Raw genomic sequence first — 25917 nt, forward strand, 5'->3', positions numbered from 1 at the left:
TAAAAATAACTATGTAGGTAAATATAAAAGCCAATATTATCATACTTTTCGTTTGTAACTGGTTTTTTTCATGTGATTTAAAAGGCAAATGCATAAAACAATAACTGTAAATTATGTTAATGGCACACAATGTATATATAAAGATGTAATCTATGACAATAACAATATAAAAAGGGAGAGACAGAGATTAACTCCAAGGTAACACTAAGAAAATAACTGAAAAATATACACAAAAGGAAAGAAGGGAATCAACATAGTACATAGCAAAAAACAGCTAAACACAAAAAAGGCAACAATGAGTGAACTGAGGAACAAAAAGCACATAAGACATGCAGAAAACAAATAGTTAAATGGTAAAACAAGCCCTTCCTTATCAGTAATTACTTTAAACGTAAATGGATTAAACTCTCCAACAGAAAGGCAGATATTGGCAGAATAAATTAAAAAACATGATCCAGGACTTCCCTGGTGGCGCGGTGGTTACGGATCTGCCTGCCAATGCAGGGGACGTGGGTTCGAGCCCTGGTCTGGGAAGATCCCACATGCCGTGGAGCAACTAAGCCCATGTGCCACACCTACTGAGCCTGCGCTCTAGAGCCCACGAGCCACAACTACTGAGCCTGCACGCCAAAACTACTGAAGCCCACACACCTAGAGCCCGTGCTCCGCAGCAAGAGAAGCCATCACAATGAGATGCCCGCGCACCGCAACGATGAGTAGCCCCTGCTCGATTCAACTAGAGAAAGCCCACGAGCAGCACCAAAGACCCAACGCAGCCAAAAATAAATTAATTAATTAAAAAAAAAAAAAAACATGATCCAACTATATGATGTCTACAAGAGACTCATTTTAGATATAAGGAAGTTAGACTCATTTTACAACATATACAAAACTTTACTCAAAATGGATCAAATACTTAAATTTAAGAGCAAAAACTATGAAACTCTTTGACAAAAAACATTAGGGGCAAATCTGCATGACCATGGATTTGGCAATGTTTTCCTAAATATAACACCAAAAACACAGGCAACAACAACAAAAAATGAAGTGAGCTTTATTAAAATTTCAAACTTTGTATTTCTTTTATATCTTATAGAAGTGTACTATTATTTTCAATAACTTGTTTGATCATTTATAAATTTTGAGAAATCCATAATGGTGCTCTGAGTTATTTCATATACTCAGATATTTCAGGTACTATTATATTCTGGTCATTTCCAGAAGATAAAAGTCCTTAATTATTATAAAAATTGCATATCTATACTCTTAAAGCTTATAAACATCAGTCTTTTGAATGAATGCTTTATAAATATCCTTTAGTTATTAAAAAAAAAAGGCCAGGACTCCTTTTTGGAATCCTTATTCTAAGCCCTTTGCCATGTGTGGTGGAAAATACCCCCTTCCCCCAACCCTGCCACTGCTGTTGACTTTGGGCTTGGGCATATGACATACTTTGGGCAATATGTTAGTAGATGTGACATAAACAGGTATTTGAAAAGTGCTTACACAGTCAAGCCTGCTCTCTTGTACCCTGCCATTGCAATAACATGCTTTGGCTGGTCTGTTGGTCCACAAAGGATGAGATCCATCAGCACAGCTGATCCAGTTGAGTGCAACCTATGTTGGTCAAACCATAGCAGGGTGACTGAGCCCAGCTGAAATCATCTGTTGCCCACCCCACCCTCATAGATGCTGACCCACAGTAAATGACTGGTATTTTAAGCCACTGAGTTTTAGAATTGTTTGTTAGACAGGAAGAAGTGATCCAGACATATGCAACAAGAAATACACTTCCAAGTCTTTCCAATAATGACTTTTCCTCTTTTTCTGTCTGTCCCTTGATCCTGCAGCTCAGACTACTCTTGGGTCCACCCTACTTGTCCCTTTTAGGAACCACTAGGGAAACTCCTTTAGAATCACCCTCCTCTCCTCCCTATGCAGACCTCATTGAAGCTTCTGTTATTTTGCTATTTTATACAACTGGAGCCATTGGAATTCAAATAAGCACAACTACGACAAGTAGGACCATTACTGAGGGATGTCAGAGCAGGTCACCGGTATCTTGTTTTTTAAACAACAGACTGAGATGTTGCCTGGGAAGAACTTATCCTGAGGAAAGAAAGCATTAAGAAATCCAAGATTGGTGCAATAACAACACCCAGAATCACAGCTGTTGGGAATGACAGTAGAGAAAACAGAAGGTAAATGTAATTTTTTTTTCCTTCACAAGTAACACTTTATTTAATTTTAAGGATTTTTCAAAGAATAACATAATAAACACTTGTGTTCTCCCCATATTTTCTTTAAGCTTGTTTTTTAGTAAGACAGCTATTATAGGAAAAGCTAAAGCCCTTTTGATAACTACCCCCAATATCATTCCTTTCTCTTCTCAATCACAATCACTATTATGAGTTTGATGTGAATTCTTTCAGGATTTGTTACTTTGTGAGTGTAATATTTAGTACAACCTAGTTATTAGCCATAAAGCTCCTTTTCCAGCTCTCAAGGACTCATACATAGGTCCAAGAATGAAATAAGATACAAGCAAAAGTTGAAAGAGCTAGTTTTAGGGGGAAAAATTTATATTTAAGATGTGGGAAGAATGCGTAGTAGAAAGTGTGGGAAAGAGATTCTCTCCACTTAAACAAAGCAGCGTTAGTACAGTAATATAGGGCCAAGGTAAAATGATAAGACATCAAAAAAAGACAGTACCACTGCCGACAGCAGTACAATCAGCAGAACTCAGCTTCAGTGGAATGAGCACTAATACTATTGATGGTGAACACAACAGTTTTCTTGAGTGGATGTCTACTGTTTCATCAGTAGTAGTAGTCAGAGGCAGCATTAGACACTTTAGAATAGGAGCCCTGGGAATGGTCATCAGCACTCTCAGTGGTAGCACTGGTGGCTGGAGAAAGGCAGTAGAAGCCACCAAAGTACTGTAGGCTGAAAGGATTAAATACCTCCTGAGGACTTTCAGAATTTTTGACAAGGTCCAGAGGTCAGGGAAGAGTAGAAGCTAATTAGAGAAATATTATTACTGTTACTACTATATAATTCACAGTGTCTAGTAAAATATTATCAATAAAGAAGATAACTGCCTAGGGAAAGAATTCTTGTTTTAGTATGAGATCCTAACAGGTTGTATCCTGGGAGGGATATGGATTATACTCAACGGAGTCAGCTCAGTGGCCAGAAAACCTCAAGTCTTGGTCTCAGGTTGCTAGCAACTTCAAATTCCTGTAGGAAGTAAAAGAAAATCCTCCCCGATAAAGATAACATCACCTTAGGCTTCAAATTATTACTACAAATAATTTTTCAAGTATGTTTAGCAAACAATTAGTGATAATGAAGCAAAACTCCTGTTTCTGACCAAGGTAGAATACCTGGTTTAGGAATATCCCTCCCATTGTAAGTAACTGTAAAACTGGACAAAACAGATAAAGCAACTGCTTTTAGGGAGTAGACACCAGGCAGCCTAAAACTGTAATCTCAGAGATAAAATAATCTCATAAGATCCATTAGGTGAACTCTATGATTCTCAGCTCTCTTCCTAGGTATAATTTTCCGACAGTAGCACAGAGCACTGAAGTACAAGCAGAGTATGGTGTTTCTGCCGAGCTGAAATGGAAAATATCAGAACTTGAAACAGCGAAAATCACTAAAATCTGCAGGGCAAGGCATGGCATTGGAGAGAAGGGATAGAGATAGATAGAGAAAGGGCCCTAGAATTCCCCAGGGGCTCCCTGTCAGTCTGCGACTAAGAGTTTGATAAAACACAAATTGCTGGGCTCTACCTCCAAAGCTTCTGATTCAGTAGGTCTCGATAGAGCCTGGAAATATCTATTTCTATTAAGTTCCCAGATAATAGTGATGCTCCCGACCCAGGACCACACTTTGAAAATCACTCTTACTAAGCAGAAGACAGGGTAAGTTAAAAATAAAATAAACCCGTATCTCCTAAACCTTTCTCACTCATTCTGAGTCACTAGAGCATTAAAATAAAATGTCTGGGGCTTCCCTGGTGGCGCAGTGGTTGAGAATCCGCCTGCTAGTGCAGGGGACATGGGTTTGAGCCCTGTCCAGGAAGATCCCACATGCCGCGGAGCAACTAAGCCCGTGTGCCACAACTACTGAGCCTGTACTCTAGAGCCTGTGCGCTTAGAGCCTGTGCTCTGCAACAAGAGAAGCCACCGCAATGAGAAGCCCGTGCAGCGCAATGAAGAGTAACCCCTGCTCGCCACAACTAGAGAAAAGCCTGTGTGCAGCAACCAAGACCCAATGCAGCCAAAAATAAATAAATTAATTAAAAAATAATATAAAATGCCTGAGGATACAAGAAAAATGTCTAATTAACCTTACACAAAATCAACAACTTCTGTGATAAATAAAACTTCTTAAGGCTTTGCTGGCCTACCTGTAGATCTTTCACATTTGGAAAAGGAATTCCTATTGTTATGACAGCACGGGCGTTGTCATCTGAGAAATCCAGACCCTCACTCACTTTACCACGACAAACTGCCACCAGGAGGGCGCCATCTTAAACAACAAAAATCAACATTTTTATAAGCACACTCAAAATTCCCAGAAATTCTTATTCTTGTCGTTTTGAAAAGATCTGATTATTAAGTAATTATAATACCAAATTTTAAAGAAACAAAATTTAAAACTATTATAAAGTTTTAAAATTCAATGTCTTCAAATAAATAAAAGAAACAAAATTACATTTAGGTGCAACATGGTAGAACCAACTTATAAACTGTGTATCTCCCAGTTAAACTATACAGAAAAACCATGTCAGAGTAGTAACTTGCATGTGAGCTGAGCAACTGTGAACCAACTGTTTTAACTTTAAAATACTGAATTGAAATCACTATCTTTACCACCAGAATGTAAAGTTATCAGAATGATTTAAATAACTCTAATATTTACTATATATCATATTGAATCAATATTATATTGAAAAGTATTTAAAACACACATACACAGAATACTCTGTGTATAAACTTACCATACAAGGATATTGACAATTATGTTATAATATCTTTATGATGTTGCACTGTTCGTAAATTACTATTAGCCCTTCTTGTCAAACTTTTTATGGGCATTCTCTAACTTTGAAATTTAGCCTTCAGTTATGTTTTGAAAACTCAAGTTTACCTTATGTAATAAAAAATAAGCACAAAGTATATTTTTTACATAAAAATGTAGGGCTCATTTGGCTAGTAAGGAAGATATTAATGCATACTCTACCTACCTTCTTTAACAAAACATTTTAGTTAGCGTAAGGAAGTCTATGGGATAATACCTGAACGCATGCCATTTCATAAAACTGAACTGTCATCTTCAAGTGAAAATATTCATAGGAGAACAACTCCAAATAAAAGAATTTCTTTAACCTATGTTCTTTTCACTTAGGATTATAAAATATAATTTTTCTCAAGTGCAATTCATTTAAAAAAGATAACACAAATAAAATTCTAACAGCACCAACTTTTCACTTTATGGGAAAAATTTTTTTTCACTGACCATCAAATAATTTCCAATTACCTTTTTCTCCTTTGTACTTGATCGCATCATAGTACATCTGCAGTAATTCATCAAAATCAGTTTTTTCTCCTCTCTGTGGTTCTACAATGACTGTCTTCACCAACTCCAGATTATGCCATACACCAGTGGAGAGCCAACGTTCTTTTAACTTTTCTAGTAACTGGAAAGGGGAAAGAAAAAAAATGTTTTGTGTGTGTGTCCAACTGAACTTACATTTATTTGTTGAAAGACCATGTGACTACAATGGCAAGAGTATTAACCTTTCTGTGTTTGACTCCATAAAAAGAGGAAAACAATTATATGTCATAGAGTTGTTACTGGGTAAATTCATTAACTGATATAGAAAGCTTTGAATGATGTCTGGCACCCAGTAAGAGCTCCACAGATGTTAGCTGTTGTGGCTGCTGTTACTATTACTATTACTACTAACATTACTGCTGCTATTGCTACTGCTTCTATCATTGCTATCTTAGGGATTTCAAAAGCAGGAAAAAATTACTTCTGTCAAAATTCATAAATTTTAAGTTATCTCTAAATCTAAGGTGAAGTTCTTAATATCTTTAACTAAAGATACTTTAAATGAAGATTCTTTAAGATCATTCTACCTAGTCCATAGGCAGCTATGCTGTTTTAAAATTTGATCATCATTAATAAACTGAATTGAGTAAATATATAAACAGAGATTCAGGTAGCCAACAAGTAGAAAATATAAAGGCAGAAATGGAACATTTACAAAAATAAACGTGATAGATTACAAAAGGACTTTCAACAAATTTCAAAGAATCCTTATCAGATTAACCACATATCCTAACAACAATGCAATTTTAGATTAAAAGTCAATAATATTAAGTTAGTGGGAAAAAACAAACATACAAGCCCGACACTAAAGATTGTATTCTGAAAGAGCATATGTGTTATATGTCAATTATATTTCAATAAAACTGGAAGAAAAAGAAAATAAATAACAACAAAAAAGAACATATGGTTTAAAATTTATTTTATTTTTTTGGCTGCACCACACAGCATGCAGGATCTTAGTTCCTCAACAAGGGATCGAACCTGTGCCCCCTGCAGTGGAAGCACAAAGTCCCAACCACTGGACCGCCGGGGAATTCCCAAGAACATATGGTTTAGAGAGGAAAACACAATAAAATTCGTGACATCTTTAGATATGAATGATAAAAAAGCACCCATAATTCGAAACATGTGGGATGAGGTAAAGGCAATACTTAGAAATATGCTTATAACTTGAAATGTATTTAAAAAATTTAAAACTATTGGAATTAAGCATTCTTTTTAAGAAGCTAGAAAATTAAACAGAAAATGCAAAGAAAGCAAAAGTTAATAAATATAAGAGCTGAAATAAATTAAAAAAGACAAAAGCCAGTAGTAGAGATTATTATGATTTAAACTGAACTGCTTTACCTACTTGTTTTATGCAGAATTCTATGCAATATGGACCAATTATTACAATACAGGCAAGCACCAAGAAATTACTGCAAATTCTCTAGAGAAAAAAACTAATTTTTATAAGATGGTTTATTTCCTCAGAATTTTACCTAATCTATTTTCAGAAATAATCTTAATAAGATTATAAAACAAATTTTTTAAAAAATCACTGCTATGGTCTAAATGTTGGTGGTCCTCCAAAATCTTTTTTTTTTTTGCGGTACGCCGGCCTCTCACTGTTGTGGCCTCTCCCGTTGCGGAGCACAGGCTCCGGACGCACAGGCTCAGCGGCCATGGCTCACGGGCCCAGTCGCTCCGCGGCATGTGGGATCTTCCCGGACCGGGGCACAAACCCGCGTCCCCTGCATCGGCAGGCGGACTCTCAACCACTGCGCCACCAGGGAAGCCCCAAAATCATTTTTTGAAATCCTAATCCCCAAAGATGAAGGTATTAGGAAGTGGGGTCTTTAAAGGTGATTAGGTCATGAGGGCGGAACTGTCACAAATGGAATTAGTACTCTTATAAAAAAGATCCCACAGAGCTCCCTTGCCCCTTCCACCACAGGAGGACACAGCAAGAAGCCACTGGCTTCTGACAGGAAGAGGGCTCTCACCCAACCATGCTGGCACCCTAATCTCGGACTTCCAGCCTCCAGAGCTGTGAGAGATAAGTTTCCGTTGTTTACATGCTACCAAGTCTGTGGTATTTTGTTATAGCAGCCAGAACACACTAATCACTAAGAAAATCACTAATTGGTAAAATAGTTCACTGCATATTATACATTGATCATGGTGTCCTGATCAATAAAAATAAAAATTCCCCATAACACCATGTTAACAGGTAAAAAAACATAGGGATATTATTAATTTAAAAATCTTCGAGTGCCTCAACGTTGGCTATTAGAATTTGCTTTTTGAATATGCACTTTCTGAATCAAAGTTTCTAACCATGCAAATTCTTAGTCTGTTCTGCCTGCTGTAATTCAGTTAGAAGAGTGTAAAAATATCCCAAGGATGTAAAACCAGATGATGTGTGTCATGAATTTGCATAATTGTTGATTCTTAGTAGAATGAAATTCAATGGTGGTATACCTTTTTCTGAAAACACAGATAATATTTCAATTCTTTTTCCTTGAGTCTGAGATAACAGAAATTTCAATGTTTTGAACATTCAAGATCTGGAGAAGTACCTAACATTTTACTTAAGGAAGACCATTAAGTTGATGATTCCAAAATATAGTCCATTTTAATAGACTAACATCTATTTAAGAAGGGAAACCTGAGAAATAAGAAAGAAACTGGTTCAATGCACAAAATTCCCCCCAAAGAAATCCAGTAGGGAATTCTTCCCCATTATACAGAACAGAATTCAGAATATCAAAGAGTTATACATGCTTTAGAAAACGTCTAACTTTGTGTTCACAAAAGCTTAGAAAATTTTAAAGCAAGAATGATATATGCAATATTTCAAAATTTGTTACAAGAAAAGACATTTTATCCACTGATTTTGGATTCTAAGAACTTCAGAAATTTATGGACAATGAAAATGGTCACAGGTTTGTAAATAAATCGTGCGTATCACAATTAAAAAGTACGATATGCACTATCAATCACTTCAGAAAACTTCTATAGCAAATACAGATTAAACTGTCACATGTTACTGGGTCTTTAAAAAATTTTACCTGCAAAATAAAGCTGTTAAGCTTGTTGACATATCTGAAGGAACTTTTAGCTTTAAAGTTCTTTGATTCTATTAAATTTTAAAAACTGAATTGTCAGGGTATAATACTGACATATAAGATTACAATTTGGAGAATAGGAGACAACGAAAAGGAGAAAGGTGGGCCACTCAAAAACAAACTACTTTTTTCTAGGTTTGCATTAGATCTGAAAAAGTTTATTGTTAATGCAAATTTTATAACTTGGGCAAAATTTTTTCCCTATATAAATCATTCAAATTTGCTTTAATTTAAAAAGGAAAGACTATTTAAACTATCTAAACATAGCTAAGAAGTTATTAAAGTAATTTGTTTCAAGAAAAAATTAATGCAGTCTGACACCTATTACCCTTTCCAAAGGTATATTTAGAGCCAGGTCCAGAGGTATATTTTGGGCAACTCTAGCAAAGCTGAGGCAGCAAGAGACAAAATATCGATCATGACTAGGAGAACTCTTATTCAGAAATCTGCTCTTCAGTTGTATCTATTGTTAATGTGTTGTGAGAATATGGAGAAATTAGAACTCTCATACACTGTTGTAGGAATATAAGATGGTGAGGGTGCTTGGGAAAGAAGTCTAGCAGTTCTTCAAAAGGTTAAACATAGAGCTACCATATGACCCAGCAATTACACTCATAAACAAATATCCAAGAGAAATGAAAACATATGTCCACACAAAAACTTATATATGAGTGTTCACAGCAGCCTTATTCATAACATTCAAAAAGTAGAAAAATCCAAATATCTTTCCATTGATTAACAGATAAGTAAAACATGGTATATTCATACAATGTAATATTATTTGGCCATAAAAATGAATGAAGTACTGATGCATGCAAGAACATGGATGAATCCTGAAAACAACATACTAATTAAAAGACGCCAGACACAAAAGACCACCTATTGTGTAATTCCATTTATATGAAAGTTGCAAATGCATTGGGACAAAAGTAAATTAGAGGTTGCCCAAGGCTGGGGAAAGGAGAAAATGTGGTGGAAGACAGGGGATTAAATGAGTATGGGGCTTCTTTTAAGAGTGATGAAAGGGGCTTCCCTGGTGGCGCAGTGGTTGAGTCTGCTTGCCGATGCAAGGGACACGGGTTCGTGCCCCGGTCCGGGAAGATCCCACATCCTGCGGGGCGGCTGGGCCCGTGAGCCATGGCTGCTGAGCCTGCGTCCGGAGCCTGTGCTCCGCAACAGGAGAGGCCACAACAGTAAGAGGCCCGCGTATCGCAAAAAAAAAAAAAAAAAAAAGTGATGAAAATGTTCTAAAATTAGTGAACTTTGTAAATCTAATAAAAACCACTGAATTATACACTTTATATGAGTGAATTGTATGGTATGCAAATTATATCACAGTAAAGATATTTTATTAAAACAATGATAAATAGGATACAGAACTTCCAAACCACTAAAAAGGGAGGGGGGCAAAAAACCCAAGTCAATAGAATAAGGTAAACAAGACGGGAAAAGAGGTAAAAGAACGCACAAAATAAGATGGTAGAAAATAAGTCCAAATACGCCAAAGAATCAAAGCAAACATAAAGTTAACTCATTTATTAAAAATGAGACAATCAGATTGTTTGGAAGAAGGGAGGGAAGGAGGAAAGGAGAGTGGGAGAGAAAAAAAGAAAACCAGCTATATATAAGTGTCTCTATATATTTTAAGAGACACTTAAAATTAAACAACAAAGAAACCTTGAAAATAAAGATATGGAAAAAGATATGTGAGGCGTATATTTATCAAAAGAAATCAGGTGTATCACTGTCATAAAAAAATAGACTTCAAAGTAAAAAGCTTTAAAAGAAACACAGATATATATTCCATACACATAAAAAGTGCATCCGGGCTTCCCTGGTGGCGCAGTGGTTGAGAGTCTACCTGCCGATGCAGGGGACACGGGTTCGTGCCCCAGTCTGGGAAGATCCCACATGCCGCGGAGCGGCTGGGCCTGTGAGCCATGGCCGCTGAGCCTGCGCGTTCAGAGCCTGTGCTCCGCAACGGGAGAGGCCACAACAGAGAGAGGCCCGCGTACCACGAAAAAAAAAAAAAGTGCATCCACCAACAAGATATAGCACTCATGAATCTCTATGTACTTAAGACATAGTTTGAAAATATGGAAAGAAAAAACTGGCAAGAAATACAATGATAAACTGACCAACTCCCTAAATACTATAGAGGACTTCAACATACCTAAGATATCTACAAATGAATTAGATGAAATATGAATATAGAAGATTTAAATTTATAAGAATCATCAACCTTATTCTAATATATATAGGAAACTTGGCGCTGAATGGAAAATAATAATTCTTTTACATGTGGAACAATATACATAAATTCACAAAGGACATATCAATAAATTTAAAAAATCTGGAATCATACAGATTCACTGGAAATAGATATTAACAGAAGGGTCATTCATACCCAAACAAATAAATTTATCTACAAAGAAATCTGAAAAAACTCCCATAAAATTCTAGGTTGAAGAGGAAAACAAAATGGAAAAAAAATAACTTAGAAACACTGTAATTATTCTAGGTCCTTTGCTTTTCCATATGAAATTTAGAATCAGCTTGTCATTTTCTACAATATGTCAATAGCAGCATTATTTAAACAGCAGAACATAAAAACAAATAAGAAGACTAGAAAGGTCTTAAAAATATTTATTAACGGTAATGTGTAAATTGTGCTATAGGAATACAATGGATTATAATAAGTAATGAAAATAAATGAACTTGTCATGGATTAAAAAAAGCAAAATGGTAAAAATTATATATAATATCATGCCATTTTTTAAAAACTCAAAAAAAAGCAAAACTAAGTAACATTGTTTAGAAATACATGTATTGTGGAATACATGTGTATGTGGTAAAGCCACTTTAAAAAAATAATGAAAATTATAAACTTTAAGAAAGCATTCCCCAACCTTTTTGGCACCAGGGATCAGTTTCGTGGAAGACAATTTTTCCATAGACCTGGGGGGGTTGGGGGGGCGGGGGGGATGGTTTCAGGATGATTCAAGTACATTACATTTATTGTGCACTTTATTTCTATTACTATTAAATTGTAATATATAATGAAATAATTATACAACTCACTATAACGCAGAATCAGTGGGAGCCCTGAGCTTGTTTTCCTGCAACTAGATGGTCCCATCTGGGGGCGACGGGGGACAGTGACACCTGAAGTGTGTTGCTTATGTCCATTCTACTCTGTAATCTCATTTTGGTTTCTGTCACTGTAGAAAACCCTGCTTCACAAAGATAGAATGTTGGAAATGGAAGCAGGCTTTTCAGTGCTTTTGTGGCAATCTCAGGATATTCTGCCTTGACTTTAATCCAGAATGTATGGAGATTTGAAGTTGTCTCAAACATACTCTTAAGGCCACTGTCATCTGCGATCTCAAGCAGCTGATTCTCTTCTAGCACAAAGTCGATTCACCTGGCTTATATCACAAATGGGTCACAGATCCATTCCTTCCCAGTTCGGGGGTCTTTTGTGGTTGGGAAATAATGCTCAAACTCTTTTGAAAGCTGAGATAAGTGGTCATGCACCAGCTGGGAGAAAGAAGGCCCTAGCTCAGTCTCTTTCAAAATCTCTGCTAATGTTTGAAACATGTCAAAAATCCCAATGTTCACTCGTCGCCCCCATAATTCCATTTTGCCTTGAATGCAGCCACTTTATCTGCCGACTTCAATACAGTTGTCATTCTCCCCTGAAGTGACAGATTGAATTTGCTGAACAGGTTGAATATGTCACACAAGTAAGCAAGTTTTGCGACCCATTCTGTGTCACTGAAATGTGCTGCCAGTGGTGACTGTTTTTCTAAAAGAAATCTCTGGAGCGGCTCTCGTAAATCAAAAACTCTGGCCAGTGATCTACCTTTAGAAAGCCATCTCACTTCTGTGTATAAGAGAAGACGTGTGTGCTCTGCGTCCATCTACTCACAGAGCTGCGTGAACAGATGTGAGTTAAGGGCATGTACTTTAATGTGGCTGATAATTTTGATCACATCCTGCAAAACGTTGTTAAATTCAGGTGCCATTTTTTGGCTAGCCAGCATTTCTCTATGGATGACACAGTGCGAAAACTCACATTCAGAAGTGACCTCTTTGACCCGAGTAGTCAGAAAGCCGTCCAGTCACGGCAGCCACTCTGTCAGTGCATATACCAACACAAAATGGCCAATTCAGCTTTCCTGATATATAATCATTCAAGGACTTGAGTAGTTCTGCAGCTGTGGTGTTGGTTGGCAACAAAAGTGCACATAACATATTCTCATGTACATCCTTCTGAAAAGTATATCGCACAGAAACAAGCAATGTTGCCTTGCTGTCAACATTGGTAGACTTGTCAACCTGGACTGCATACCATGGTGATTCATTAATCTTAACAACTGTGCCTCAATATCCTCTGCTATTTCATCAATTCGTCCAGTTATGGTGCTAGCCGAAAGAGGAACACACGCCACCTTTTGAACTGCAGCCTCTCCTAAAAGTTCATGACAAATGTCCTTAGCACCAGGCAGGATCAACTCTTCACCAATAGTAAAGGGCTTCTTAGCTTTAGCAATGCGGTTTGCCACTAAGAATGATGCTCTCAGTGCAGACATATTTGATGAAGTGGTGGCCTTCAACAGTTGCTTCTGTTCGTGTTCACGTTTTTTTCTTTTGAAAAACTCCAAAGTCTTGTCTTTTAATTCAAGGTGCTTGGTCTCCAAGTGGCTAAGCAGTTTTGAAGTTTTCATGGCTTCGCTGGATAGCCTGTCACCACATATTATATACAAAGCGGGCTTGGAGAATGTGAATCACCTGTAGCAATGAACCCATAATTTAAGTTGGATTCTTGGTATTTTCTTTCAAATGCAGCTTTCTTTCTGTTGGCAGTCTTAGAGTATTCTGCTGTCTCATCATTGGGTCTTTCCCCCTTTTCAAAGAAGCTCTGCAGTGACATTTGTTTTTTAGTCATTTTGGCTAGGGTTAGCTTGTGGGCTTACCAAAACTGACTGAGACAAGAGTGCAGCACGGGAAAGAGTGGTAAATGGAAGTGGTAAATAAAATAATGGGTAGGCCATGCGTGGACTAAAATAAGTGTCGGATTCTGACTTAAAGCCTGCCACCAGATGCAGCTGTATAATTGAAGTACATCAATTTACTTGCCACTATAAAGCCTGCCACCAGATGCAGCTTAATTGTCACTTGCCACTTACTGATAAGTTTCTGATATGAGTCTGCAAGCAACTGATTTATTATGGTCTCTGTGGAGTCAAACCTCTCTGCAAATGATAATCTGTATTTGCAGCCGCTCCGCAGCACTAGCATCTCTGCCTCAGCTCCACCTCAGGTCATCAGGCATTAAATTCTTATAAGGAGCGTGCAACCTAGATCCCTCGCATGCACAGTAGGGTTTGCGCTCCTACGAGAATCTAATGCCACCACTGATCTGACAGCAGGCAGAGCTCAGGCAGTAATGTGAGCGATGGGGAGCAGCTGTAAATACAGGTGAAGCTTTGCTCACTCACCCACCACTCACCTCCTGCTGTGCGGCCTGGTTCCTAACAGGCCATGGACTGGTACTGTCTGTGGCCTGGGGACCCCTGCTTTAGGACAATTATTAATTCTGTGGGAGTGAACAAAGTGATGGGAATTTGAAGGAGCATCCAGATAACTTTAACAGTAATATTTAGTTCTCAAGTGATAGTTTTGATGTTTTCATTTTATTAATATAATTTATGATTCATATATAGATGATACATTATGTGATCTTATATAAATATGAAATATCTATTTCTTATTTATGTTTTTAGTAATACCAAGACAGTGGCGATAGAGGATGAAGATAAGAAAACAAACAAAAACAACAACAAAAATATTAATCCCTACAATGTGCCAGAAACAACATCAGAAATCTAAGAATAAAGCAGAGAACAGGACAGAAAAAGTCCTTGCCTTCACGGCACTTATAGTGAGAGAATATTACATACCTAAAGATGCAGAATAAACACAGTCTAAAACTCCAAATTTTGTATGTATTTAAAGCCCCAACTGCTCCTCTACATGAATATTCATATGTCCGATGGCCTAATAAAATTCACCAGTTAGATATTTCAAAGGCACCTGAAATGTTTCATAAAAGACCAAATTTATACTATTCTAGTATTTTTTTATCAACAAAGGATATCACCATCCACTGAGTTGCTTTGAACAATGAATCATCCTTAACAATTCCCTCTCCCCCTCATCACCCATATTCAATCTATTACCAAGACTTATTAATTTGTCTTCCAAATAACTCTCCATATCCAAAGCCACCAGTTCAATCTAAGCTGTCATAATCTCCTGAAGGACTACTCTGGTAGGTTCCTAACTGGATTTTCTGTTTCTTATCTATCACTCCTAGGTCTTTACATTTCAGCCAGAGCAATATTTTCAAAATACAAATCCTACCACTTCATCTACTCACATCTCCACTTTAAAAATTCAATAAGGGGTAAGTCAACAGCTTCTCCTTGCCTCCATGGAAACCCTGATTCAACAACACATGGACCAGTTACTGTTGTGAGAAATCCAGAAAACAGTTAAGAGGTTCCTACCTCCCAGATGAATATAAAACCAGCTGCATTGAAGATGGTAGGAAAATTTGTGGCATAACTTTTATCTTTGTCCCCCCACCCAGCTCAGCATGGTGCAACTGGGAGACTTCCAATTCCCAGCTTCTCCCTAAGGGAGTTAAAAGGAGACTGAAACATGTCTAATGTGCAGACTTTTAGGGGGGCTACCCAGGGGACTGGTTTCTGTCTTGCCTGAATCTATGCACTAACAGGAAATGTTGCCAGGTTGGGGGCCGCTGAGTACAAAGGCAAAGGTTTAAACTAGCATGCACTCATTTGCCAGTCTCTTCCCCTGGTTCAGCACTTAACTACTGTGATAAAATCCCCAACTCCCAGCTTCTCCCTGAGGATGGAAATTATTGGACCATATGTCCAATGTTCAGGCAGGGAGCTGCCTGAGGGACTGGTTTCTGTGCCACATATCTCAGAATACTGACAAGATACAGAATACTCTAGATGCCAAGGGGCCACTGAGAACAAAAGAGAGCTGAGCAGCTTGCTGCCACTCCAGAGGACTAGGAGAAAGAGGCCAGTACAGCTTGGCGGCCTCTACCTTGGATGAGGAGAAGAGAAGAGTGGAGAATGTACAACATTCCACTTTTTGGGGGGTGGGGGTGGGGGTGGGGGTGTGTTCTGAGGGACTAGTTTCTGCTTGCTTAACTCAGAGAGCTCATGGGACCTGGCATACTCTAAAGGCCTGCAGAGAACAAAAGAGAGCTGGGTGGCTTGCAGCAGTTCCAGAGAATCTGTAGTACCACAGACAAAACCCAGAGGGAACAAAAAATTACAAGTTCTTGGAAAAAAAAAAACTGGAATATCCTTCTAATCAGGAATCTACACACTCAAGTCAAGAGAAGGCACATCCACAGAAAAGGTTTGAGAGGCCTCCAGAATCTGCAGCTGAGTTAACTGGTGAAGATCTTTCCCCGTACAAAGCCAGTTCATAGAAAACTGGGAGAGGTGGCTGTTTTTCCAAATGTGTAGATACAAACCCAAAGTTATCTGGAACATGAAGAAATGGGAAAATGGCCCAATCAAAGGAACAAAATAAATTCCAGGAATCCACCATAAAGAAATGGAGGTATATGAATTGCGTGAAAAAGAATTTAAAATCACCATCATAAAGATGCTCAACAAGCTCAGGGAAATGATACATGAACAAAATGAGAATTTCAAAAAAAGAGACAAAACACAGAGCCAAACAAAAATTTTGGAGCTGAAGAATACAGTAACTGAAATAAAAAACTCACTAGAGGGGTTCAACAGCAGCATGGTCAATCAAATTAAGCATCAGTGAATTCAAACACAGGTCATTTAAATGATCCAGTCAGACAAGTATAAAGAAAAGAGAATGAAAGAGAATGAAGAAAGCGTGGAGGATTTATAGGACACCCTCAAGCAGACAAATATACACAAATGGCAGTCTAAGAAGGTGAAAAAAGTGAGAGAAAGGTACAAAATTTATTTAATGAAATAGTAGCCAAAAACTTCCTAAAAAGGGTGGAGGGAGGGAATGGATATCCAGGTTCAAGAAGCCAACAGACAGCGAAAAAGGTGAATCCAAAGAAGGTTACATTGAGACACATTATAAACAAACTGTCAAAAATCAAAGATGGAGAGAATTTTGAAAGCAGTAAGAGCAAAGCAAAAAAGGAGTGGGATGATATATTCAAAGTGCTGAAAGGGAAAAAAAAAGTCTACCTACCAAGAATACTATGTCCAGTAAAACTGCCCTTCAAAAATGAAGGAAAGGGCTTCCCTGGTTGCGCAGTGGTTGAGAGTCCACCTGCTGATGCAGGGGACATGGGTTCGTGCCCCGGTCTGGGAAGATCCCGCATGCCGCGGAGCGGCTGGGCCCGTGAGCCATGGCCGCTGAGCCTGCGCGTCCAGAGCCTGTGCTCTGCAACGGGAGAGGCCACAACAGTGAGAGGCCTGCGTACGGCAAAAAAATAAAAAATAAAAAAAATAAAATGAAGGAAAGATGGGAGGGGGAGGAGTATAGAGGGGAAGGGAAGGGGACAGGTGGAGGAGGAGGAGGAGGAGGAGGAGGAGGAGAAACACTTTCACAGAATAACAAAAGCTGGGGGAGTTCATCACCACTAGAGCTGCCTTACCAGAAATGCTAAGGGGAGTCCCTCAGTTGAAATCAAAAGATGCTAGACAGTAACACAAAGCCATAAAAAATGGACTTTAAGTCAAAAACTGTTAGAGACAAAGAATAATATTATATATTGAAAAAGTGTCAATTCATGAAGATATAATAATTATAAACATAGAAATGCATAAGAACAGAGCCCCAAAATATATAAAACAAAAACTGACAGAATAGAGAGAAATATAGTTTTATAATAATAGTAGGAAACTTTAATATCCCAATGTCAATAATGGAAAAAACAACCAGACAGAAATTCAATGAGGAAAGGAGGACTTGAAAAATACCATAAACTAATTAGACCTAACAGACATATATAGAACACTGCACCTAACAAAGCAGAATACACATTCTTCTCAAGTGTGTGTAGAACATCCTCTAGGATAGACCATAGGTTAGGCCACAATACAAGTCAAATTTTAAAGGATTGAGTGGTTTTTCTGACTATAATGAAATGAAATAGAAATCAATAACAAAGAAAACTGGAAAATTCACACATAAATGAAAATTAAACAACACACTCTTTTTTTAAATTGAAGTATAGTTGATTTACAATATTATATTGCTTTCAGGTGTGAAGCATAGTGATTCAATATTTTTTCAGATTATATTCCATTATATTACAAGATAATGGCTATAATTCCCTGTGCTATACAATATAAACAACACACTCTTAAACAATCCCTGGATCAAACCAAATATCACAAGGAAAATTAGAAAATACCTTGATACATATGAAAACAAAAATACAAACATACCATAACTTAGAGATACAGTGAAACAGTGCTATGAAAGATATTTTAGCTGTAAATGCAAACATTAAAAAAAAGAAAGATCTCAAATACCTAACTGTACATTTTACAGTATAGCAAATTAAGCTGAAACTAGCAGAAAGATAAAAGAAAGAGCAGAGTAAATAAAATAGAGAATAGAAAAAATAGACAAATAAAAGTTACAAAACTGACAAATATTTAGTTAGACTGACTAAGGAAAAAAAGGAGAAGACTCAAATTACTTAAACCACAAAAGAAAGTGGAGATATTACTAGCAACTTTACAGAAATAAAAAGGATTATAAGACAATATTATGAACAACTGTATGCCACCAAATTGGTTAATAATCTGGATGTAATGGATAAATTTCTATAAACACATAAGTCTAAAAAAAAAACTGAATTATGAAGAAAATAGAAAATCTGAATAGACATAACAAGTAAGGAGACTGAATCAGTAATCGAAAACCTTCCAACAAAGCCCTAGACCAGATGGCTTCACTGATGAATTCCATCAAATATTAAAGAAGAGTTAATATCAATCCTTCTCACACTTTTTCAAAAAAATGAAAAGGAGGGAACATTTCCTAACTCATTCTAGAGGCCAGACTTACCCTGATACAAAAGGCAGACAAAGACATTCAGGCAAAGAAAACTACAGACAAGTATCCTTTACAAATATCACTGCAAAAATCTTCAACATATGGGACTTCCCTGTGGTGCAGTGGTTAAGAATCCTCCTGCCCATGCAGGGGACACGGGTATGATCCCTGGTCCAGGAAGATCCCACATGCCGCAGAGCAACTAAGCCCGTGTGCCAGAACTACTAAGCCCGCACCCTAGAGCCCTCATGCCATAGCTACTGAGCCCACGCGCCACAACTACTGAAGCCCACGCGCCTAGAGCCTGTGCTCCACAACAAGAGAAGCCACTGCAATAAGAAGCCTGCACACTGCAACGAAGAGTAGCCCCCACTTGCTGCAACTAGAGAAAGCTTGCGGGCAGCAATGAAGACCCAACGCAGACAAAAAATAAATAAATTTAAAAGTTGATTTAAAAAAATCTTCAACATATACTAGCAAACAAAATTCAGCAACATACCAAAAGTATTATACATCAGGACCAATTGGGATTTACTCCTGGAATTCAGGGGTTGTTCAACACATGAAAATCAATCAATGTAATACACTACATTAATAGAATGAAGAAAAAAACCCCACATGATCATCTCAATTGATGCAAAAAAATAATCTGACAAAATTCAGCACCCTCTCATGATTAAACACACACACACACACACACACACACACACACACACACTCAAACTAGGAATGGAAGGGAACTTCCTAAACATATTAAAGGTCGTATATGAAGAGCCCACTTCAAACATCATACTCAGTGGTGAACAACTGAAAGCTTTTCCCCTAAAATAAAAGGTATTCAAATTGGAAAGGAAGAAGTAAAACACTAAAGAATACACACACACACACACACACACACACACACACAAAAACAAACAAAATCACAGTTTTTAGAGCTAATAAATGAAATCAGTAAAGTTGCATGATACAAAATCAACATGCAAAAATTGGTTTTATTCCTATATACTAACAATGAACAACTATAAAAGGAAATTTCTAGAAAAAAAATTCCATTCACAATATCATCAAAAAGAATAAAATACTTAGGAATAAATTTAACCAAGGGATAAAAGACTTGTATACTGAAAACTACAAAACTGTTGAAAGAAATTAAAGAAACATAAATAAATGGAAAGACATCCAATGTTCATGGACTGGAATATTTAATATTGTTAACGTGACAATATTACCCAAAGCAATTTACAGATTCAGTGCAATCCTTACCAAAATAACAACCTTTTATTTTTTGCAGAATGAGAAAAACATATCTTAAAATTCATATGAAATCAAAAGGGATCCCAAATAGCCCAAACAATCTTGAAAGTAAACGGACAAAGTTGAAGGACTAACATTTCCAAATTTCAAAAGTTACTACAAAGATATAGCAATCAAACAGTGTACGACTGGCATAAGGACAAACATATAGACCAAAGGAAAGAATAGGGAGCCCGGAAATAAACCTTCGAATATACAGTCAACTGATTTTCAACCAGGGTGCCAAGACCATTCAATGGGGGAAAAAAAGTCTTTTCAACAAATGATGCTGGGAAAACTGGATAGCCACATACCAAAAAAAAAAAAAAAAAAAATTAAGTTAACCCTTGCCTATACCATATATAAATTAACTCAAAATTACCAAAGTATAAGACCTAAAAACTATAAAACTATTTGAAAAAAAAATAGGGCAAAATATTCAGGACACTGGATTTGGCAATGATTTCTTGGATACAACACCAAAAAGCACAGGTAACAAAAGAAAAAATTGGACTTGATCAAAATTAAAAAATTTTTGTGCATCAAAACATACTATCAAGAAAGTGAAAAGGTAATCCACAGAATGGGAAAAATATCTGCAAGTCATTTATCTGTTAAGAGATTAATATCCAGAATACAGAAAGAATTCCTACAACTCAAAAACAAATAATCCAATTCAAAAATGGGCAAAGGACTTGAATAGACATTTCTCCAAAGAAGGTATACAGATGGCCAATAAGCACATGAAAAGATGCACAACTTCATTAATCATTAGGGAAATGCAAATCAAAACTACAATGAGATACCACCTCAAACTCATTAGGAAGGCTGCTATTCAAAAAACAGAAAATTAGTGTTGGAAAGGATGTGGAAAAATTGGAATATTCATACATTGCTGGTGAAAATGTAAAATGGTATAGCTACTATGGAAAATAGTTTGTCAGTTCTTATAAACATAAAATTAAAATATGATCCAGCAGCAATTTCCACTGCTAGGTATATCACCAGAAGAACTGAAGGCAGGGACTCAAACAGATAGCTGCAAATCAATATTAATAGCAGCATTATTCACAATAGCAAAAAGGTGGAAACAACGAAAGCATCCGTCAACAATGAATGGATAAACAAAGTAGTAAATACATATAATGAAATAATATTCAGCCATAAAAAGGAGTGAAATCCTGATACACGGTACAATGTGGATGAACCCTGAAAACATTATGGTAAATGAAATAAGCCAGACACAAAAGGACAAATGTAGTATGATTTCATTTTTATGAGGTACCTAGAATAGACAAATTCATAGAGAAAGTAAGTAGAATAGGAGTTGCTAGGGACAGTGGGGTGGGGGGCGGGGAACGACGAGGGGAGAATGAGGAGTTACTGTTTAGTGAATACATAATTTCTGATTGGGATGATGAAAATGTTTTGGAAATGGATAGTAGTGATAGTTGTACAACATTGTAAATCTACTTAATGACACTGAATGGCTAAACAGCAAGTTTTAGGTTATGTATATTTTACCACCATTTTGTAAATTGAAAAAATATAAACACACCCACACATGCAAAGACAAATACTACACAGTAGTATAAATGAACAAATTAGTTAACAGTAGCATAAATGAATAAATTAGTTAACACATGTAGCAACAAGGATGAACACGATCTATAGATGTTGAGTTAAAAAAGCAAGTTACAGGGCTTCCCTGGTGGCACAGTGGTTGAGAGTCTGCCTGCCAATGCAGGGGACATGGGTTCATGCCCTGGTCTGGGAAGATCCCATATGCCGCGGAGCGGCTAGGCCCGTGAGCCATGGCCACTGAGCCTGCACGTCCGGAGCCTGTGCTCCGCAACGGGAGAGGCCACAACAGTGACATTTCGTCATTCAGGTAACCAAAATATATTGCTCATATATATTTGGTCTTCATCCACCATTCCTGGCTCACGGCTCCCCAAATCCTTGGAATTTCCTAAGTGTTGAGAGTGATAAAGATGTCTTGTTATACTAATGAGGTGACTTTAGCAAAACAGTTTAGGATGCGGACTAGTTGTCAATGGAGCCAACCACCTGATTAGCGGGATGAAACTACCAGTCTCACCCTCTCGGTTGTTCAGAGCCTCGCACTGCGTATCTCTCCATCTGGCTATTGATTGATATTCTTTTATAATAAATTGGTAACCTAGTGAGTAAATGAGTTTTCCTGAATTCTGTGAGCTGTTCCAGCAAATTAACTGAACCCAAGGAGTGGGTCGTGGGAACCTCTGGTTTACAGCCAGTCTGTCAGAAGTATAGGTAACAATCTGGGCTTGCAACTAGTGTCTGAAGTAGAGGGTGGTCTTGTGGGAATGAGCCCTTTACCTGTGGAATCTGATTCTATCTCTGGGTAGATAGTGTCAGAATTGAGTTGAATCTTGGACATCCTGCTGGCATCTAAGAATTGCTTGTTGGTGTAGGGAAGCTTACACTTACACACACACACACACACACACACACACACACACACACACACACACACACACACACACACACACACACACAGACGTTGCACAGGCTGGAACAGAGTCGGGAACTCTTTTCAGAAACCAACCATATGAAATTTTCAACCCCACCCCCAACCTCCAGGGAGGGGAAAGGGGCTAGAGGTTGAGTCAACTGCCAATGGACAATGATTTAACCAATTGTACCTATGTAATGAAGCCTGCATAAAACCCAAAAAGAATGTAACTCAGAGAGCTTCTGGGTTGGTGAATGCAACCACATGCCAGAGGGTAGTATACCCCAGTTCCACGGGGACAGAAGCTCCTGTGCTCGGGACCCTTCCGGACCTCACCCTATATACTTCATCTGGCTGTTCATCTATATCTTTTATAATATCCTTTATATTAAACTGGTAAATGTAAGTCAATGTTTCTCTGAGTTCTGTGAACCACTCTAGTAAATTAATTGAACTTGAGAAGGGAGTTGTGGGAACTTCTAACTTATAGCCAGTCAGTCAGACACAAAGGTAACAACCTGGACATGAGATTGGTGTCCGAAGTGGGGGCAGCCTTGTGGGATGAAGCTCTTAACCTCTGGTATCTGATGCTGTGCTCTAGGTAGATATTGTCATAACTGAGTTAAAATGTAGGACACCCAGCTGGTGTCACAGAATTGTTTAATGCATGGAAATCCACACATCAGGTATCAGAAGTGAAGCTGTGTTGTAGTAGATTACTGAAAGTAGAGGAGACACAAAAAAGGTGTTTTTTCTCTTGACTATGGTACTTAAAGAGGAAAAGTCAGAAGTGAATTATAAATTGGGAAACCAAGACAAATAGATATAACTAAAAGAATAAACATAGATGAGACTGACCAGCAGTAGAGTACAGATAAAGAAAAAAGCCCAGCAAGAAAATCTTACTCCCTCTCTTTCTATCACACTGCACATCCAATCCATCAGCAATTCCTGCCAGCACTACTTTCAAATGATACCTAGACTCCAAACACCACTACCACAGTGGTCCAGGCCACCACCATCTCTCACATGAGTTATTACAGTCAACTCCTACACAGTCACATGCTGCTTCTTGTACTCTCTACAGTCCATTTCCACATAGCAGCCAGCACAATCCTTTTAAAATTAAGTCTAAAGCCTCCAATGGCTTCCTATTGCATTAGAATAAAATCCAAATCCCTACTGTAGCATGATTTTACCATAGCTACTTCTCTGACCTCATGTTCTGCTACACCTCTCACCCCACTCCTACTCTGCTTCAGCCCAGGTAGCCTTCCTGTTGGTCAAACAAACCAGACACTCTCCTACCATGTTCCCTCTGCCCGAATATTCTTCCCCCATAGGCCTTTACTCAATGTCACCTTCTCTGCCAGGCCTTCCAGAACCATAAAATTTGAAACTACCTCTATCCACTCCCCCAGGAGTCTCATTTCCCTCTTCTTTGCATTATTTTTCCATACAGCATTTACCATTATCCGTACTAGTCCATTCAGGCTACCATTAAAAAAACCAAAAACAAAAACTAACAAAAAGCAAAAACGAACAAAACCCCACATAATTGTTTCACAATATATACACGTATCAACTCATCACACTGTACAACTTAAACTTACATATGGAACAATAATATCTCAATAAAGTTGGAAAAAATATACCACAGATGGGGTGGCTTAAACAGAAATTTATTTTTCACAGTTCTGGACACTGGGAGGTCGAAGATCAAGGTGCTGGCTGATTCATTTCCTGGTGAGACTCTCATTCAGGCTTGCAGATGGCCACCTCACTAAATCCTCACACACCTTTTCCTCTGTGCTCATGTTGTTGGAAGACAGCAAGATTTCTAGTATGTCTTCTTATAGGAACACTAATGTTATCAGATCAGGGCCCCACCCTTATGACCTCATTTAACCTTAATTACTTCCTTAGAGACCCCATTTCCAAACACAGCCACACTGGGGGTTAGGGTTTCAATGTATGAATTTGGGGGGAGGGGGACATAAACATTGAGTCCATGACACCATCTAATATATAAGTACCTTTCTATGTGTCTGGTTTATTTTCTGTCTCTCACCCCTGGAATATAACCTCCATAAGGACAATGATTTTTGTTTGTTTTGCTCACTGCTGACTGTCCAGTACCTAGAACAGTACCTTGACACACAGAAAGTAGGCAACAAATATTTGAACTAATTTAATAAATGAAAAAAAAAGGAAGATTCAAAAGAATGGAAGGTCAGAGAGTCAAAAGAACGGAAGGTCAGAGAGGGGAGTAAGGTGGAAAAAAAAAAACCCTGTAAAATCAGGTGCCAAAGTCCATAATAAAATAAGAGTATTCATGTGATTTGTAAGATGTCAGTAAAGATGAAGGGGAAAGAATGACATGATTAAAAGACATGAGCTCAGAGACCAGAGCTTTTTTTTTTCGTGAGTTTCTCTCTCTCTTTTTCCTTCTTTCCTTCCTTCCTTCTTTCCTTCAGAAAAAGGTGGAGAGGTTAAGGTTTAGAAAGAGCAATGGAGAGTAAATAGGATACGAAACCTGAGGTACTAGAGAGAAAAAAGTGGTCACAACATGAAAGGGTTGACAAGAAAATGACATGTCCTCTGGGTATATCCAGGTTTTAGTTCAGGTATGGAGGTACAAGGAACACTGTGAAAAAGGGGTAGGGGAATTTGGTAACTATGAGACAACATTCCCACAGAACACAATGTGTTTATTTTAACTGTTTCAGTGAAGATTTTTTTGAAGTAACTTAAAAGCCTTCTGTTCAGGATTATACAAGGGCTACATGCAAATCTAGAGTATAGCTCTACAGCAAAAACATACCGATTATTTTGGTGAAAATGGTCTGTGGCAAATTCTCAGTTTTAAGTAAAAAAAAAAAAAATTTAGGTCTATAGCTTTTCCATTCTCATTAAAGGTGACACTCAAATTGCACATCTATACATCTTAATTATTTCCCCCTTGCCAGAAAATTCATACAAAAAAACCACACACACACATATCTCAACTTCTAAAATTTTCTTAAGTATCCCAACTAGGCACCTAAAAATCAAATAACTTGAAGAAAGTACACTGACACAGAACCATCTCTCAGGTTTTAGGATTTACATATATGAAAAGTGTGAGGTATCTCTGTTATAAAATAGTTTGTTTAGATCATAAAGAGCAAATACTATTCACATACAGAGACTAGCCTACATGTAGTGATCAGATGGTTTAATCTACTAACTGATGTTCACATCACTTAGATTTGATAACTTCAGAATTTT

General features: G+C 37.6%; 1 protein-coding gene across 1 annotated transcript in view; it reads right to left on the bottom strand.

The window, feature by feature from the left end:
* BRIP1 (BRCA1 interacting DNA helicase 1) overlaps positions 1-25917 on the bottom strand; it is a 198795-nt gene that overhangs the window by 46685 nt on the left and 126193 nt on the right. Inside the window, exons 15-16 of the mRNA XM_030881813.2 lie at positions 5551-5710; positions 4418-4539 (exon numbers count right to left, since the gene is read on the bottom strand). Coding sequence (XP_030737673.1) covers positions 4418-4539; positions 5551-5710 — 282 coding nt within the window. The remainder of the gene's footprint in view (positions 1-4417; positions 4540-5550; positions 5711-25917) is intronic.

The sequence above is a fragment of the Globicephala melas genome, chromosome 20, assembly GCF_963455315.2.
Source record: "Globicephala melas chromosome 20, mGloMel1.2, whole genome shotgun sequence".
In the NCBI taxonomy this organism is placed as follows: domain Eukaryota; kingdom Metazoa; phylum Chordata; class Mammalia; order Artiodactyla; family Delphinidae; genus Globicephala; species Globicephala melas.